We start from the raw sequence: 19,224 nt of genomic DNA on the forward strand, positions 1-19,224 counted from the left end.
ATGCTTCTCTAGACAGGCACTGGAGCTGTCATCTTTAGGTAGCAATAATGCAGTATGCATAGCTGTGTCCAGTCAGAAGTACACTCTTGACTATTCCTTAAATTACAAACTGGCAAATTCTGGAGAGAAGATTATGCCTTATTATTGACTCTCAGGTAATTTATTTTTGGCAAGATAAGCACAGTTTTCAGATAGTTTTACTTGATCTAGAGAGTATGGATATCTTCCCTCCCCTCGATATCACTGAAGAAATGCTGTAATAGATAATTATTCTTTTAATTTCTTGGGCTCCATAACTTATATTTAGTAAAATCTTGGGCTTAACCTACCAAGTTTCTAGTAATAACTAGTGAGGGGTACAGTTGTGTGACTTGAAGAAATGGAGAAATATGAAGGTCTTAGTGCAGCCGTATTGAAGGAATGCATAAACGTGCATGTGGATGAACAACAAGAGAAGTGGCTGTGGTAAAGTCACTCACACATTTCTTGCTACTTAATGCCCTTTTAACTTCACTGTATCTTTCTAACACTTTAAATTCGTCATTCCACCTCCCTCCTAAACGGATCCATCCGAGCAGTGTTCTCCCCAGCCATGTGCAGCTGCAACTGTATATTCCTGGGCCCTTCTTCAGTGGCTTCTGATGACTTCTCAGCAGACTCCTGAGTTGTCTGACTCAGCTTCTTGATTGGCTTTCTGTCTGACTGAAAGATGTCTTTGAACTAAGAATGTGTCCTAGATCCTGAGTATTTTCACCCTGGTATGTAATACTGGGAAGGAACTGGGGAAGAAGAGGAAGGCAGAGGTGCCAGTAGCTTGGCTTTTGTCCTTTGAATGACTTCCCTGAGGCTGGAATGAAAGACGTGGAAAGTCTTAATGAAATGTCTGTTGGTTTCAGTTCTTTCATCTGCATGTGGCCTGTCAGGAGCAAAACTAAGGAGAGCTGAAACAGGTCATAGACATTGAAAGATGGGTCTGTGGACCATGATTTAATTGCTGCTTTAGGGCTTGGTGATTCCTATTTCCAAAGCTTACAGACAGCTGTAGGAAGCTCAGTGCACTGTAGCATACATAGTACTGCTTATTCTGGAGTCTGTAGTCTCGAATTGGAGGCATTTTGGCTTGTGTCTAGCCCTGCCTTTCATCTGAAAGATTCCTTTATCTTGCTCAGTGTGTGCTTTGACAGCCATTGTTAGCCGTCATTCACTGTGAGAAATTAACTAGTATTTACATGGCTCTTTACATTTTCAAAGTGGTTTAGAGAGTTGAGTTGGTTCATAAGTGGCTCAGTTGACAAGATCTCTCATTTTTTGTCCTGAAAAGCAGATGTGTTATGGTCTTGCCTATTTATACACCATGATTGCACTCATTTTATTATAGCCCTGTATCTACAGTCTCTTGCTGTAGTGCCTGACAAATAGTGTGTTTTCTGCATGGATTTGCTTGCAGGTCGGGGCAAAGGTTTTAACATCTGTGCTATACGTAAAGCACTTGTCAAGAATTTGGGGTGAGGAGGTGGAGATGAGAAACAGACAGGTCAAAGTCACTAGTCACAGGGCATTGCAACCTGAAATAATAGGTTTGAAGAAAGTGAAGGAGAAATTTCTGAAGGCATGAATGTATTCCTTTCAGAGGACAGCTTTGAGATTGGAGGCTTTTAAAAGAACACACTGCTTTTAACTTTCTCAGTGTCTCAAAAAACCCCAAATTTATTTTACTTTGTGTGAGCATGAATACACTATGTTTGGTGTAAAAACAAGGACACGATCGATGGGTGCTGGGACTAGATCCTTTCAACGACAAAGAAAACCAGTTGTAATCTAGTTAGGTTTTGATTTGCCCAAGGCCTTTCTGCACATGGGTAATGAGACTGGATGGTTGTAGAAGTAGTAGCATCCACCAAGTAAATTTTTATAATGCTCATGTAACTACCCACGATTTAACTGAACAGTGAGATCCAGTGCCTATGCGATTGGTTCAGGGACTTGTTTCACTATTACAGGTGGACTTTCCAGCATTTACAGTGTTGGAAATTTTAAGTCTGTATTTGACCACCTGCTTATGTTGAAACACTGGTACTGGACGATATTTCTAAAGGGCTTTGTGTGACGCAGGGCTGTGCACACATGACAGCGTATGAGGAAGCAGTTAGGGATGAGTTTGGTGTCCTCAAACAGGTAGTAGTCTGGTTTTGAGTGAAGCAGGGCTCCATCTAACCAATGGCCTTGCAAACTTGAAGCCTCCTGAAATAAGTGGCATCGCATGTCTTAGTTTTGGTATTTTTAGCTTGAAACTTCCTAAATTAGTATTTCTTTATAATAGTGCATTTAAAATGTTTACTTAATATACTGCATTTAATAACCATTTTTGTTTTTAAAAATTGTCTTCTAGGTGCGTTTTATCACCAAAATATGGCATCCTAATATTAGCTCAGTCACTGGGGCCATTTGTTTGGATATTCTGAAAGATCAATGGTAAGATTCCATATGAATTTAAATGTGCAAAATCAAATATACCAGTGTCCTGGATAGGAGGCAGCAGCTCACATTGCTTTTCACTTTACACTTGTAATTTGACATATTCTTAAAGGATTGCAGTAATAGTATTTTGAGTTGAAAAGATGGAAATTAAATGATTGGGTGGTAGTTTTGCAAAGCACTATGTGGATACTATATGCACAGAGTACTTCTCCAAAAATTTTTACACTAGGGTTAGAGTGAACTTTCATTGTTGTTGATGTTTTCAGTGTTTTCGTAGGAGTATTTTTTAATCTATTTAGTTCTTTTCCATTAACAAATACTGCCTATTGCCTCCTGAGATGTAATCAGAAAAAACCCAAGTGCTTATTTTCATTCTGATTCTTGACTTCTACTTCCAAATGAAAACTTGTTGTGACAGAGCTAAAACAATGGATGCGAGTCTGGGAGTATAGAAGGCAACAGGTCAGCAATAGGAAAGAGAGAAGAGTCTGACTGTATCGGTGGTAACTGTGAGACAGCGTCAGTAACATTTATGTTTTGCACCTCTGTAAACCATTTGCCTTTTAGTTGCTGGTCAGTTGCTGACTTTTTATTACTTAATTTTATTAAAAGCATTTTAATAGCCAAAATCTGTGTAATAGACCTATAAGCATTCAAACTGTAACAACTGAACTCACTGCTCCTTTGTTTTTCTGAGTGATATATTTCATATGACTTGAAGATTGTATTCCCCAGTTGTGTGATAGACATGGTATCTAACATGCATGGACTTCGTCTTTGTTATTTTCTTCCATGTTTGCCCCAGAAGAATAGGGCTGTAATCCCCCAGGAGATACGATCAGTATCTAATCCATACAAGCTTCAAATGCTTGTAAATTCAACAACTTTATCCAGACTGCTGTTAGCCATGCAGACACCAGCAGAGTTTGAAAGAGGAGCTCTGGAGGTGAAAGCTTGATCTGAGGTCTTGCAGCTGACGCATCCAGTGTATTCACCTTCTTTTTACAGTGAGAAGTCACGCAGGCTGCGTGGCACAGGACAATGTACGTTACTAAGAGGAGATCATAATAGTAATAAGCTGTTGAATTTTTCAGTGGCAGAACTGCATATTTTTTCTTACAATCTTGGTGCACTTGCTGTTCTTTCACGCAGTAGAATTGTTGAACACGCGCGTGCCGTGGTGCGTGGTGTAACTTTTCTATCAGTAAAGCCAGTGCACTTTACCTGCGTGTCACTACTCATGCCACCCTACAGTTATACTGGGGATTAATGACTCTTTAAGCTGTGCAAGTGCAGTTTCCTGAGAGCTCGTACTCTAAAGCAGGTTAGTGAATGAGCATAAAGTTGGCTGGGTGGTTTGGGTGTTGGGATTTTTTTTTTAATTTTGGGTGGTTTGGGACTTTTGCAAAACAAATTTTGAAGGGTGTTTTTAACAGGGTCACTTCCCTGATTTGAACTAGAGCACATAAACCTGCTTTCCCAGATAGGATTATTTCACTCAGGACTAGGTTTAAGTAGTGAGGCTATGGGAAGGCAAAAATTCTTTATTTTGAGCAGCAAAGGTGCTCCAACCTGGAACTGCATCCCAGGGTCATTAATACTCTCCTGGGAAGAGTTTATCCAAAGCTTTTAAGGTCAGGGTTTGGGGTTTTTTTTCTTCCATCTTTGGTGCTCCTTTATGCACTGTCTAGTTGCTTTACTCATAGGATGGAGGCCTGTGACATTTAACATGTATCTTCAAGGCTAATCTTCCCATACTGAAGCCCCTAAACATCATGTTTCTCAAGAACAACGCTTATCTAGCATTTTCCCATAGAAACTTTGAGGAAGGGCAGTCCCTAGCAGAAGTCATGCTTATTTAACGTCTTCTGAATTAAAACCAATTTAACAGATTTTTAAATATATTTTTTTAACATTTTCATGTTATCTTCATATACCTTTAATATCTTCCCTAATTAATGGTTTCTGTGGAGAAGGATGGATGATCTTGCGTCTGTAGCAATGGACTGGGATTCAGGAGACCACATCTTGGTTTCCTGCCCTGGAACAGGTCTTCTGTTGTCTTTCAGCATTGCCAAACATTGTGACGTGAATCAGGCTCGCAAAGTTCAATCTCATCCCAAAACTGCTGCTTTAAGAATGAAGCAGTTAATAGCTTTAAGATGAAAGTTTCTGGCCTTTTCAGTGGCTGATCAAGCTAAAAAACATAAAATACCAAAAGGCGACAAAGACCTAAAGAAATAATGAGCTTCAATTTATTTATTTATTTATTTTAGTCAAAGCCATTGAGAGGGATGCAGGAACACAAGTCAAACCTCCTCTCCTGTTCTTCCTTTAATCTTTGAAAGTTAGGACCGGCACAGGGAACTTGCGTGTCTTTGTTCTGCCTGATTTAAAAAAAAAAAAAAAACAAAAAAAACAAACAAACAAACCCAAACAAACCTTAATGGGTCAAAACGAAATGCAAAGCCTAAACATTAATACCTTCCTTCACCAAGATGTATACAAAATAGGAGCACTGGAACTTGGCTTCTGCTGGTTAAAACCAGGTCGCACAGGGAGCACCAGTATTGTGCCGCTTACATACTGGTGAATGAAGATCGCTTGAGCGTTGTTGAAGTGGTTGTCAGAGCCTCTGATACTCTGGAGAAGAGGAAACTCCTATGGCTACCTCCATCCTTTTGTGTTTGAAGGTTTTCAGCACTGTGATAGATCTAAGACTTTTTGAGTAGCTTCCTAACCATTCATAGGACTTAGGAAGTTTTAATACTGTTTCAGTAAGTTGTTCATTCTTCAGTATATGCTCCTTTACCTGATTAAACTGAGAAATGCCCACATTGCCACGTTTAAGTTTTCTGCATGTGTAGGTTGAGCAGTGGTTTGAATAAAATGGTAGCTTCATTAGAAAGCAAACAAAAACCCCAAGCAGCATCCCCCAACCTTGATAATTTAATATTTAACAGATTTTACCAATTATTCAAAGGTAGGTGGGACAAATGCAAATGAACTGTTCTAATAGCTCTGTTCTAGAAAATGTATTTAGTTCTACAGTTTCTCTGTCACATCTTTTAGTAACAAGCTCTGTTCTGAAATGCCACTCCATTGACTTGCAATGCTCTTAACTGAATTATGCTGCTCCTGTTCCTGTGTTTGAATGTACATCTCAAACTCCAGTGTGTATCTGTGTTTTTTTTAAATGAGTTCCGTGGGAGTTGGGCAGAATCTGGGTCTATGGGACTTAGAAGGGTTTTTTGAGAGTTAATAAACTGATAAAAATACTCATTTATGTGTGGTGAATACAAATACTTCGTGTTTGTATAGTTAAAGTCTCTTCCCCACTCACCCATCCAATGATAATGATTTTCCATTCTAATGAGCACAGTTGAGATACTGTTCTGCATATTGGCAGGAGGTTTTATCTGTTTGCAAAGTAATGTCTTTAAATGATTTTTTTTAATGAGTGCAATGAAATTCTTTCTCGCAGTATATGCTTGATGCTGAAATTCTTTGCAGCTCTGAATTTTCGTCGTGTTTCGATTTGTAAATACCTGTTATGCCAGTTTGTGTGCAAAACAGCTACTCTTTGTTGGTAGTATTAAAAGAGGGATATGATTCTATGTGAATATGGTTTGTGCTGATCTGATATGGCTTGTTATTTGGTTTCACTTACTGTAGCCTATATTTATGTTCCAGGCTAGCATTCTGTCTCAAAATTTTAAATATAAAATGTATTTAATACTGTTCATTGAAACCTGAAAGCTGAATTATTTGAAAGCTGTTATGTATAAATCCTTTGAGCAGTGATTACCAAGTAAACATGTGGCTGTGTGTAGGTTTCACGCGTCAGTTTTAGCTGAGATGCAAAAATCATTATTATAAGAGGATACAGTCTTAATAGATTCATAAGCAACAGCCAGCTCCTGGAAATCGTCATCTTGGGCATCTAAAACTGCTGGGTTTTGTGTGGGGTGTTGGAGGTGCACCGAGTCTCTTTTAAAGCTTTGAGAAGACTGCAGAAAAATTAACCTTGTTTGAGGTAACTCTTCAGCAAGCAAGTTGTCTTCTCCCCCTTTTCACTATTTCAGAGCTATTATGTTGTTCTTTTTTTCTTTCCTTAATGGGTGCCCAGTCTTGTATTTCTCCTGTCAGTAGTGACTGTGCCACAGGCTTACACTCAAAGGCCTTACTCATTTCCTTCCTCCTTCCAGATTCCATAAACCCTTGGTACAAGTTCCCAGAGCTTTTCTCTTGGTTTAAGAAGCTTGGTTATTTCACAAATGGAATAAATATTGCAGATTATTAAATTTAAAAAACCAAAACCACTCAACTTGTTCCCAGTAGCCATGCTTGGTTGATGGAGTGGAGCAGCAGTCTGCTGGCTGCAGCTGTTCCTGTTGTTCTGCTGGCTTTACCCCTCAGAGTAACTAGGGAGATTGTTTCCAGAGAGGAGTGTACAGAACATAAGGACAAACTTCCTAAATGGAAAATTACTTAGCCTTTAAAAACGAAGAAGAAAAACTGGCAGTGTTTCATAATCCTCTTAGGATTCTTTCAGCTCATCGAAAGGTAAGAGGTTTCTTACCTCAGGCATGCTGGGCACAGCTGGCTTGCTGGGCGTTTCAGTATTACCACTTTATTCACCCAAACCAGGCGTGCTCTCTTTTTAATGGAAGTGCTGCAAGATACTACCTTTCAAAAACAAAAAAAGTGTAAGTGGATAAAATATGCATCAGCGTTTTGTTCCTGGTTCACTCCAGGTTTCCCTTGCTGTTTACCAAATGCAGTGCCAGTAAAAAGCCTGGATTTTGGTTAGTGTGTCTGGAGGGGAGGCTTTCAGTTTGAAGTTCTCAGAGGGACAGTGCTAAGGGAGATTTTGGAATGGGGGTGGGAGTCAAGGGTTATTGTAAACTTCAGGAGAAAATGGGAGCCAGTAATGTCACGGGACAGAGTCACAGTAATGTCATGTACGAGGCAAATAGGATGTTGGGATGTGGGAAGCTTTACCTGCAAAACTCATGATAAAATGAGCTTTCTGCTTCTTATTTATGATAGATGAGGCTTCCATTGGAGTAGTGCATCCACTTGGAGCGTTTTATTCCAAGAAAGATAGGAACCGTAGGAAAAATCCGGAGTAAAGTACAAAGAATGATGCTCAGCCAAATACCACCTGCAGCACAAGGCTGGAAAGCTGTTTTAGCATGCAGGATATCAAGCATGGTGAAGCACTGAAACAGATTTTCCAAGAAACTTGTGAGACTCCAGTTAAGAACAGATTAGACAGAAGTCTGTCAGGAGGGATACAAAGCCTTGCCTTTGGCAAGGAGGAGAGAAAAAACCTAAAACCTAAGCGTGCCAAGTAACCAGGTGACCAAAGGTGATTGCTTGAACTGTATAAGATGTTGCACATAAACCCACACCTAGAAATGAACTTCAAATGTAAGAAGAGTTGGCAATTATTTTTTCTTTTCAGGATTCTATTATGTAAAATTAAACCCTTGAGGAGCACTGGAAAACGCAGAACATCCATCTTTCCGCTGGGATTCATTTTAAGGACAATACAACTTTTTGCAGCACATTCTTCTGTAGCTTGGGGGGGTGCCAGCAGGAGGGGGGTGCTGGGTTTTTTAATTTTGTACCGCTATCAGCATAGATGTTCCTGCAGAACTGGTGATGAGAACGGGTTTTGTGCCTTTCTGATGTGAAACAGGTCCCGCCTTCCTAGTGCCTGTAAACGTAGTTCTGGGCAGTCCTCTCCATTCGCTTTATTCTCCCAAAAGAAGGTAATGGGAAGGAAGAAGAGCTTTTTAAGGTACTTGGGAAATGAGAATGTATTTTTGAGCGTCCCTCCAGTTTCTTCTGGGAATCTTAATTTATGTCTGAAAAATTAAGCTACATAGAAAATAACAAGACTTTTTTACTTTCCTTGATCAGGAAAGCTCATTTGTGCCCTAAAGGTAAAAAAAGTTATATGGGTATACAATAGTTAGATGAAATACATCAAGTTTTCTTTACCATTAATGGCAAACTTTTAATTTCCTGTTTTAAGTACACGCAGGTATTTCCTGTTTTAAATACACACCTGCTGAAGGTGTAACAGGTTTTCTTTTATGATTTAAGAATACTTCCTTAAATCTGTGTGCCCAGGGGAGACTTTGTCTTATTATGCATGAAATGTGAAAGCCATCTTGAGACTTGAAGTTGTAAACTACATTTTTAAACCTTTTTACATATGTAACTAAATTTGTCTTGTCTGTAAACGTAGCATTTTAGAGTTCTTTGAGCTTATAGCCATCTGTATATCCAAATGGATCAGGCATTTATTTTTATTCCTCATTTTGAAATTGGAATGTCGGAACAGAAGTTCAAGTCCTATTATGCTGGATACGAAAACCTACAAACGTAACAGATGAACAGGGACTGAAAGGGTTTCGCAGTCTTGAAAGCCAGAGACGGCTGGAGCCAGCGCAGAAGTTGTGTTCTAGGCATCCGTGGCACCTTTGGTCCTTAGCAATGCCCCCTGCTCCCGAGGGTGTATTTTCTAGTCCTAGAAGGTACAGCGTAAAATGGAAGTAAATTGCATGAAAAAGTGGCACAGGTGGCCGCGACCCCTCTTCCTGTCATCTTCTCTACTGGGAGTAATGGCAGTGGTTTCAGATACCTCTGAAGGAGAAGGATTTCTGTAACGGAAAGTTATCTGGGGAGAGTAACTACAGCATCAGTTAAGAGTTAACATGAAGTCGCTATCTTTAAAACTACATTAAATAGTGTAATGGAGTTATTTAACTGGGGAAAAAGACTTGAGGTTTTATAGTCTGTGTGGTGGATGTGGTAGTTCCCGAAATTTACAACATAAACCCCAAAATGGTTCAATCCATTATGGTAAGGCCCGAAAGACTTAACTTTCGGTGACGCCTGAATGTCGCAACGGTAAATGTGTCGTGTGACGCTCATCTAATGCCAGCAGGTACCGCTGCGTGACGTCAGCACCACACACCTTACGTAGATCAGTTTCAGGCAGTATCAACCAGGAGCAGGAATTACAAGAGTAAAATAGCGTAGACACAGGCAAAGCAAAAACATTCCTGTGCCCTTTCACTAAGCGTTTTGTGTGAGTGATTGAGGTGTGGGGAAAAAAGCTGCTTTGTATTCTGGGGTTTACTGTGTTAGCTAGGATCTCATCACACAACTGAGGATGTGTTTCAGTGGGTAGGTGATCTTTATCTGATTAAACGTAATCTTACTGGTTAATCCCCAGCTTGGTTTGTAATTTAAAGAAACACTCTTTGGCTGGGAAGAAGCATTCAGCTTGGAACGTGAAATACTTTAAATTTAACTGGAAGAGAAACTGAAATTCTGGTGGAGAAAAAGAGTCTAGTTACCAAGGAATAGGTTTGGGAAAGGAAAATTATAGGTTGTGAAGGTTCTGTGATTTGCCAGAATTCAGATCTGAAAACATGAGCGTTTTTTGAAGATTCGTCTGCAGAGTTCAGGTTGAGGGACTTCAAGCTGATACGGCAGTTGGAATGAGACAGTATGTGCTAATTAAAATCTCTGTCACTTGGGGTGTTTCTCACTTGCATTTTGATGTAGAACACTGCACTGTGAAAGCTTAGTGATGATGATCAAGCTAAAAAAAAGTAAGTTTCTAGGAAAAAATCTAGAATTAGAAACATACAGGGAAGGATGTCATATTTGAATGGTTAGTGACATAGCAGGAAAGCTGTAAGTGTAAGCATCTAGGGATATAAGCGTCTGGGGCCTACAAGGAAGCTGGGGGGGACTTTTTACAAGGGCCTGTAGTGACAGGACCAGGGGTAATGGGTTTAAATTGAAAGTGGGGAGGTTTAGATTGGATATCAGGAAGAAGTTCTTCCCGGAGAAGGTGGTGAGGCACTGGAACAGGTTGCCCAGAGAAGCTGTGGATGCCCCATCCCTGGAAGTGTCCAAGGCCAGGCTGGATGAGGCTTGGAGCAACCTGGTCTAGTGGAAGGTGTCCCTGCCCATGGCAGGGAGGTTGGAACTAGATGGTCTTTGATGTCCCTTCCAACCCAAACCATTCTGTGATTCTGTGATAACATTCAGGTGTCACAAATGTACCTCTGGTGTTTTACCAGCATCTGTTCTGTTCCTCGGTCTGCTCTGTTAGACTCTCTCGGTGCTGGGAAATACATACATTTCTGAAATCTGGGACTGGAAAGGGACTTGCAGACTTGTTTCCTTTGTATCTGGACCAGCAGGTCAGACTCTTGCTCACCCCCTCTGACAGAGACTCTGTATTTACTTGCAGTCTTCTGAAAAGAAGAAATTATTTTCTGTTGATAGAAAATTGAGGAGTTTGTGAGAAATGGGATGCCTCTGTTTCACAGCTCTCCTCTAGCATTTCAGGTGCCATAGCCATTTTGCTCAAATTTAAGATGCCACGTTTTCCCCACTTCACTTCCTAGCAGTCCTTAAGCTGAGTAAGCAGGTCTGTGTATTGACTCATTTTCCCCGCTTAACTTCCTACCCGTACTTAAGCCGAGTAAGCAGGTCTGTGTATTGACTCGAACATCTGCCTTCCCCATAAGTCAGGGTCTGCTACATTCTTCAAATCAGCTGAAGTACTGAACTTTCACAGTTTCTGTGGGGTATTTATTTGTTTTCCTGTGTGTGCTGGCTGAAATGGTAGATCAGAGGTGGTATTCATGATCAAAATCTAACTAAACTGCATGTTTAAAACGTTACAACTTTCCAGATTTACAGTGTGTAACAATTTCAGACTTTTTTCTGAGTGTTTATTGACCTTTTTGAACATACTGTCTTCTCCTTTACTAAATTATTTAAATATCTTATTCTAAATATGCTTTGAGATCGGAATAAATGACGAGAACTTAGAAGTTCTGATTCTAGAAGGAGGCTGCCTTCAGCAAGGCTCTTTCTCAGGGGCCAAAGGGTGACTTTACAGCACCATCATGACTACGGAGTGTTTTCCTGCTTCCGACAGCCATGCCAGGTTGGGACGAGAGAAGCGGAGATAGTATTTTTCACTTGTGCCTTCTGTAATAGCCAAACCTTTTTATTATGGTAGTAATTCACTATGAAAAATGTCATATTAACGGTTTACGATAAAAATTAAAACTGATGCAATGCAGAAGATATCCAACCTGTAGAAGTCCTAATCTGTTACAGGTATTTAAAATATAGGTCACTCCTTCTGTGTATGCGATTTCTCTATGAAGAGTGCCAGCAGAGGGAGCACACGTGGGCTCCCAGTTCCGTACCTAGACCTTGCGCAAGGTGCCGTTACTGGTAGTAAGGAAGGAGGACACGCACTTCAAATATCCGCCTTTTTCTCCAGGTGAAATGAATTCTGTTAAGTGAGCATGGTCAGATGTGTAGGCCAAAGACTGTATTTTCCAAAATCTTAAGAAAGCATTGTTAATAAGAAAGTCCATGCTTAAAACCCTATTTAAATATATATACTGAACGGTATCCTAAAACCTATAAGCTGCAGCACTTCACAGTTGTGATTCTTAAGACTTACAGTCTGTATGTGTACTCTCACATCTTCTGTGATATTAGTAGGGTAGCAAAGGTGCGTACAGGCATGGGATTGGTGAAGTCATTTTCAAATGTTTAATTTTAGGGCAGCAGCAATGACTCTAAGAACAGTGTTGTTATCGCTGCAAGCGTTGTTGGCAGCTGCAGAACCAGATGATCCACAAGACGCAGTAGTGGCAAACCAGGTAAGACGCTCAGTTGACTGTGAATTTGTAACACTTCTGTAACCTTTGCTAACTCAGCTTAGGGCCCAAACTTTGGGGGAGATAAAGATTGGTAAAAAATTATTGGAAAATTGCCTTGCAGTGAGCGTGAGTTACCAGTGTGTTTTGCGCCCTTGAGATTCCAGAGTAAGTAGCAGTTATTTTACAGTGTCAGAAGGTTTATTTTGTTAGTTTTGTTCCTTTTATAGCTTGTCAGAAATATCAGGAGGTAGCAGCATAGTAAAATGAATTCCAGTATAACTTGCCTTTTAAAATCTAAAGCTTCCAGTATTAGCAAAGCAAGGTTGTGTTGGTTTAAAACGAGTGTTAACTGGGTGGTTTTCATTTCATTTGGCTTGGTATGTAGCTCCTCTTCAAGATTAATATGAATATTGTTGATTATTGTATTTGTTTAATGTAAATATTTTATGAACAGTGACTTACTGTGGCATTTAATCCTGAGGAGAACTCTGAATGAAGCATCCTCTGTACTTTACCTGTGCAGGTACTTGGGATAACTGTTTTAGTCGCTGGTTAAATGGGTGTCAGTAGAATTGTATAACCAACAGGGATTGATACTTTTCAGACAGTAGCAATAACTTATGAAAAGTAGTAACAGTAAAACGTCAATTGGCTCTTAGGCCATACCAGGACTGACGTGGTTCTATTTCAAGTGTTGATGAAAGATAGGAACAGTCATTCCATAACTTCAGTCTGACAATTTTCAACAAAGTCTTAAGTATGTGTGTGGTGTTTTCCTGTTTACCCTGGGGAAAGAGAGAGCAGGCTGGAGGACTGGTAGTAAGGGTGTGTTTCCGTAACAAAGGAACAGAGCAAGCAGAAGGTTCTTCCAGCATCACTCTCATCCGCATCTCCTGTGTGTCGGAACTCCCTGGCACAGGGTGACAAAGCCTGCCCTAAAAACCTGTGCAGGACAATAGGTCAGCCGTTTACCCAAGCTGTCAGGATTCGGAGGGAAGCACGGAGATCTGAGGTAGCCCGTTGCACCCGCAGGTGCGGGAGAGCTGTTTGCTCCGAAAGTGCAGAAGGCTGGCTCGTGGGGAATCTGCAGCGCTGGTGAGGCTGCTCAGAACAACGTCCCCGTCAGACTGAGTTGCTCTACGCAGGGAGGATTGTTTCGGAGGCCAGCAAGGCACGAGGCATGTCCCTGAGCCCTGTTTTTCTTCCCGCGTGCATGCCCTTGCTGTCACGCTCTCTTGATTGAACAAACCCCCTTTTTCCTTTTTGTAAAAACAAGAACAGTGTTTCCCACTCCGACCTCCATGGCAGAATTTTGTGTTGGATCATAACAGTCTCACAGAAGCACTTGAGCTGGAAAGAAAAAAAAAAAAAAAACCCAAAAAGAAAACAAAACAAAAAAAAAATCCATGAAACTTCGTAGATTCTGCGGAACAGTTTTCCAGGGATGTGTCCAGTTGGGACTGTGGCATGGCTGCTGCGGGCAGGATTCAGTTTCTCCTGCTCCCTGCACGTACCTGCACGAAAGCTATGCTGGGGTTTGGCCTAGAGTTACAAGCATGTGTATGTAAGTAGAAAGTGATTATAAGGTCTTTGAGAGTTGTGGTTGTAAACACCCAGTTTGCTCATGTGTTTTATTTGGTGATGGGGTCTTTTTTTAGCTTGTATGATTTGGGTGTGTGGTTTTGGGTTTGGGTTTTTTTTTTTCCCCCATAAATTCTCAAAGAATTAGATATCCTCCACACTCATTTTTCATTAGGTTAACTTACTAAACTATGCGTTAGACCACTAAGCTGTTGGGGTAAATAGCAGCATCCTACAAGCTCCTGAGCTGAATCCCAGGGAGAACTCCTGCTTGAATAATGGCAGTATTTTCAGGCACCAGCTGTCTGCTGTCAAAGCTACTTCAACTAGTTGCTGGTGTTTTTTAAGTTACAGCAACATTAACTGCCTCGGATTCCTTATCTAGAGACATCAGTAAAAGGTGCCTTTAGGCTTTTCTCAATTCAGTGAGAAGCCAGGTTATTTACGGATACCTAAGTAAAGGAATTTTATTTATAGAACACTGGAAGCTAGTTGTGAATAAAATGGAGTTATGACTAATCCTTTGCACTCCAGCTAGTTGCTTTCTAGGCTTGGCAGTGTTCTCAAAAATGTATTTAAAAAAAAAAATCTCTTAAGAGCAGAATAATATATTAGTTCAGTCTACTTAATCCTTCCTCTTTTCTAGTAATTACTACCAAAGAAAGTTATTACAGACCACTGTATTTATAACACAGTGAATTATTTCCCACAATCGACTGTCTCCCATGTTTATTCTAATCCCGTTAATAATCAGGTAGTAAATACACAAATTATTCGTGTGGAGCAGAATTAGTAGGAGGTGTACAAAGCACACGGCGCAGCGTAGTCAGTGTGTCGGAGTGGTAAAATGAAATCTGGAGCTGTAAAAAGTGTTGTATTCCGTTTGACAGTGCTTTATGGATTTAATTACTGTTTTCATGTGTGAAGAAAATGCTTGGAATGATAATCAGCCATGTTTCTCTCCTTAAAATGCATCTAAATGTTTCAACAATATATTTCCCAATATCTTATTTCTTAGTGCTAAAATTTATGTTGTATCTAAAGATGGGCATATGTACTGTCTTAGTGTAATGATTAAGGGAAAGTCTTTTGTTTGAAGTACAAAAAACTTGATATTACATAAAGTTGCTAAAATAAGAAACTCATCTTGCTTTTCTGGGTACAGTTTATGACAGATGACCCACTTTCTTGGCTTTTGAGTTCCTGGCGCAGGCTGAAAACTCCCTGATAAGGTCCATTCTGTTGTGTATTAGAAAACTTGTTAATGATGAGATAGGTGCAAAATAATATTTACATACGCTGTATGATTATTTTTTTCCTGGTAAATAATAGCTTGCATCGAAAACGTTGCCGCTTCCCAGCTTTTTGCTCATGCCTACCTTTTTTTCTTTTTTTTTTTTTTTCCCCCAGCCCTTATTTGTCAGGAGAACTATCAATATCCTTATCCTCAGGAGGAAGCCTGATAGTAGAATGTCAGCCCTGACTGAAAAAGTGCAGACCCGCTTGGAGCGTGTAAAACCAGGCGTATTTCAGTGATTCGAGAAATAGTTAGTCTGCAGCGTGTATGTTCAGGAGACGTTAACATAGGGATAATCTGTGCTCTCTGACACCCAATGTAAACTTTCAGTAGCTCTGCTAAATACGCAGCGGCTTTACTTTGGGTCGGTGCAGTTGAGAGCAGTTACCTGATTGTACGGATAAACTACACGGAACATGTAATTTAACCAAAAGACGAGCGCGTTAAATCAGAGCTTGTGTAGGCTTTAGGCTGTGTGTAATCCTCGCCTCCAAGTTTGATCTCAAAAATAGCAGTAGGATCAGTGTGAAGCACTGTTGGAGATTCTGTAGAAAGAATGATGGGTTGGAATCTGCTGTATCATCTTGCTTTTTTGGTTGGATTGCTGAGTTGATTTAACTTTTCCCTTCTCCCCCCCCCCGTTCCTCTCTTTTGTGTAGTACAAACAAAATCCAGAAATGTTCAAACAGACAGCTCGACTCTGGGCACATGTGTATGCTGGAGCACCAGTTTCTAGTCCAGAATACACCAAAAAAATAGAAAACCTTTGTGCTATGGGCTTTGATAGGGTAAGTATATATAAACCTTCCTATTTCTCAGTAGGGGCAGGGTGAGTGTATGTGTGTAAATACAGGGAGGCGTCAGTACGCTAAAGTAGACTCGCTACCTTTTGTAGGTTTAACCATTCTGTTTTGCTAATTATTGTTAAGAATCAGACTTTTGAAATACTACATTATTAGTAACTCTCGTGAGCCACCCCTGCCTCTTTTTGAAACAGGTTTTTTATAGGTTGTTAGTTAGGATTTAATAAGTGGTAAACTCACGTGTTCTGATTAAGCTGTGAACTTTTCATTCCGCTTCTCGGAGCCGCAGGATCGCGCACTGAAAATGTCATCGCTTGTGTGTTTTCTCGTTGCAGAATGCAGTAATAGTGGCCTTGTCTTCAAAATCATGGGATGTAGAGACTGCAACAGAATTACTCCTGAGTAACTGAGCCATGTCGAGAGAGCCGCTTCCGTAGTCCAGCTTGCCCCTTCTGGAGGAGCATCACCATCTGTTATTTTTAGGATTCTATATAGATTCTCTTCTAAAACTGGCACTCTTGCCTGATGATGCTATCTAGGCACTATTGGAGACTGAAAAAAAAGCGCTCTGTAAATAAAGCTAATTAAACGTCTGTGTAAATTTAAAAAAGGGGAAATACTTTAATTTTTTTTTTCTTACTAAATATTGTAAAAATTCTTTGAGCTCAGCTAAAATAATGGGGGAAAACATGCCTACCTTAGTGTTTAGCAGTGTGACGAAGACTAGCAGGAACTTGCTTCAGGATTTTGGTTTAGTAATTCAGAAAGCAACGTTTTTTTGAGTGTTAGCCATCAGAACTGTTGGTGCCACTCATCACAGCTATCTTACTGTTTTTAACATGGATCCTATGTGCCTGTGGATTGACCTATATTTGCATGCTTGTACTTAATAGACATATTAGGTAGGGTCGCTGAAGAGAGCACCACTGAAATACTCGAGTGTTCCTGTAACTTTTTTTTTTTTTTCCCCTGAAAGACTTTCAAGAGTTACCCAAAGTTCCAAACGGTGACCTATTCAGAGCCTGTTTCTCTCTAGCTTATTGACTGGGAAACGTGCTTCTCTTCTCCCGAACGTCATCCCGCCGAAAATCCTCGCTCGGTTACGTTCCATCGTCTGTGGGTGTTGTGTGTGCCGTTTGCAGTAGTCTGGGCTCCTCCCCTTTACGAAATATACTTTGAATGACCGGTGATGAGTTTCATCCATCGTGTTTTCTACACAGTCTCGTCAGGAGTACGCCTCGATACAGCACAAAGAGATGGAGCTGGTTTTCTTTCCCCCCTTTTTTTTTTTTTGTGGTCTTAAACGGATGTAAAATGTTCTTCAGTGCATTCTGGGTAATATGATTTCCCTGGGTTCGAAGGAAGAAAGAGCTGATTCTCTAAAGTACTGAGAATTAAAACCAAGTTTTTCTTTGAGTACTTGATATGATGCAATCACCTGGGGGTTTTTTGGTTGGTTGTGTTGTTTTTTTTTTTCCCCAGCAGTTTTCTAGCTTCGTTTCAGGCTTCAATTTCAGGATTGCTTACCAGGTACTTGGAAGCCCGTCCTGGCTTGCGTTTCCCTCGTTGACACGCGGAGGCTGCTGGTGTTTTTGCTGTACGTACTTCAAACGCACCTAGGAGTAGCAGCACGTTCTCGACTTGGTTTTTTGGTTGGTTGTGGTTTTTTTTTTCCCCAGCAGTTTTCTAGCTTCGTTTCAGGCTTCAATTTCAGGATTGCTTACCAGGTACTTGGAAGCCCGTCCTGGCTTGCGTTTCCCTCGTTGACACGCGGAGGCTGCTGGTGTTTTTGCTGTACGTACTTCAAACGCACCTAGGAGTAGCAGCACGTTCTCGACTTGGTTTTCCTTTGGATTGATGTTTCTGCTGGACCAGAACTGAAACTTTACCTTGGCTTGTACATACGGTCAGTCGTCTTATTCGTATTAAAATGACCTTTCATCCTGAGTGCGAAAGCTTGAAAATTATTAGTTTTGCAACTTCAGACGCTAGTGCATCTGTTTGAAGAGGGACGTAACGTCTTTTGTGAGTACGGCGCTGACTTGCGAGCGTGTCTCCGACAAGGAAGCTCGGAGAAATCCCGAGGCTAGGGACACGGGGATCGTGCCTAACGGAGTCCTGGATCAGTCATCTTTTCCATGACCCTTTCTTTCTCCTAATGTGTGGATGAATGGGGCGGGGAAAGAGGTGCCTGTTTGGGGTTTTTCTGGAGGTATGAAGTACCAGTTGAAATCGTCTCACGCTTCATAGTCCGTTTACGTTGGAGGAAATCAGGAACACTATTGTATCTGCTAAACATCTGGAGCGTAGCAGTAGGGAACAGACCCAGCGAGTAGAGACCCGGCTGGTCCAGGGATGATGTTCCCTGTTTCGCTCTGATGTGTCCAAGCTGTAAAACACTTCGGGGTGCGGACGGGAAGTACTCTGAGCCCCGGTCGGTGCAATACGAAATGCGTTCGCGTCGTCCGCTTCCCGCGGCGTAGCCCGCGATCGGTTTTCTTGAGTTAGCGTAGATCGTTCGCAGCGATGCCAAAGGAAACGAGTGGGTTTTGTCTTTCCTTTATATTTATTTATTCTTCCTCGACGGGAAGCTGCTGTTGTTCAGCTGCTTTGCCAGGCGAGGACCAGGGCGGTCGGACGCGGCAGCAGAAGGCCACTTGTGTTAATCTCAAGTTGCTGTCTTTTCTGTTACACAGGTTAAGAGCTCCTTGTTTACACCAGCAGGCTTTTCGCTTTTTTTCACCCTGGTGGTAATTGCACGTTGCCGACTACTTTGTTCTTCGCTGCTATTTATCAAAAGGAAGAACTCGGGAATCGTTTTTGGGACGTAAAACTTCTCCGTTACGGGCTTCTGAACCCTTCTTCCGGTGAGATCAGTCTCCTAAGAAGAGCAGGTTTTTCCAGCAGTATGGAAAGGGATAAAGGAAGCCAGGGGAGGGGGAGAAAAGAGGAAAACAGTTCTTGGGCGAGCACAGTCACCCCGGAAACGATGCCCTGTGGTGTTTTCTCGTGTGAAGTTACCTCATTGGCTTCTCTGCTGCCAGACCCCCATTTTCCCCTACGGCGTGGGCGTTGGAGACTGGGTTTTGCCCTCCGTCCGTGCGCCTGGTGGCAAAGATGCTGCAGTGCTGGCTGGGGTGCTGGCAGGAGGGACGCTTCTCCAGGCCTGAGCTGGGAAGGGCGGGGAGACAGCGGTGGTCTGAAGTCCCTCTGGATTCTGACACGTGAATCCTTTGTAAGGAACGTGGTTTATATTCTCGGTCGGAGTTGAATATAGGGACCGTGCTCTACGAGGTGAGTTTAACCGCGGCTGGGGCTGAGCCCTAGGGACTTTGCTGTT

The 19,224-nt window shown here is 41.4% G+C and overlaps 1 protein-coding gene across 1 annotated transcript in view; it reads left to right on the top strand.

Moving 5' to 3' along the window:
• UBE2K (ubiquitin-conjugating enzyme E2K) overlaps positions 1-16,492 on the top strand; it is a 24,864-nt gene extending 8,372 nt beyond the window's left edge. Inside the window, exons 4-7 of the mRNA XM_010157472.1 lie at positions 2,390-2,472; positions 12,104-12,203; positions 15,741-15,869; positions 16,220-16,492. Of these exons, the coding sequence (XP_010155774.1) occupies positions 2,390-2,472; positions 12,104-12,203; positions 15,741-15,869; positions 16,220-16,294 (387 nt within the window). The 3' untranslated portion in view covers positions 16,295-16,492. The remainder of the gene's footprint in view (positions 1-2,389; positions 2,473-12,103; positions 12,204-15,740; positions 15,870-16,219) is intronic.
• Positions 16,493-19,224: the final 2,732 nt, after the last annotated feature.

This window comes from Eurypyga helias, unplaced genomic scaffold (assembly GCF_000690775.1).
Source record: "Eurypyga helias isolate BGI_N326 unplaced genomic scaffold, ASM69077v1 scaffold8648, whole genome shotgun sequence".
NCBI classification, from domain to species: Eukaryota; Metazoa; Chordata; class Aves; order Eurypygiformes; family Eurypygidae; genus Eurypyga; species Eurypyga helias.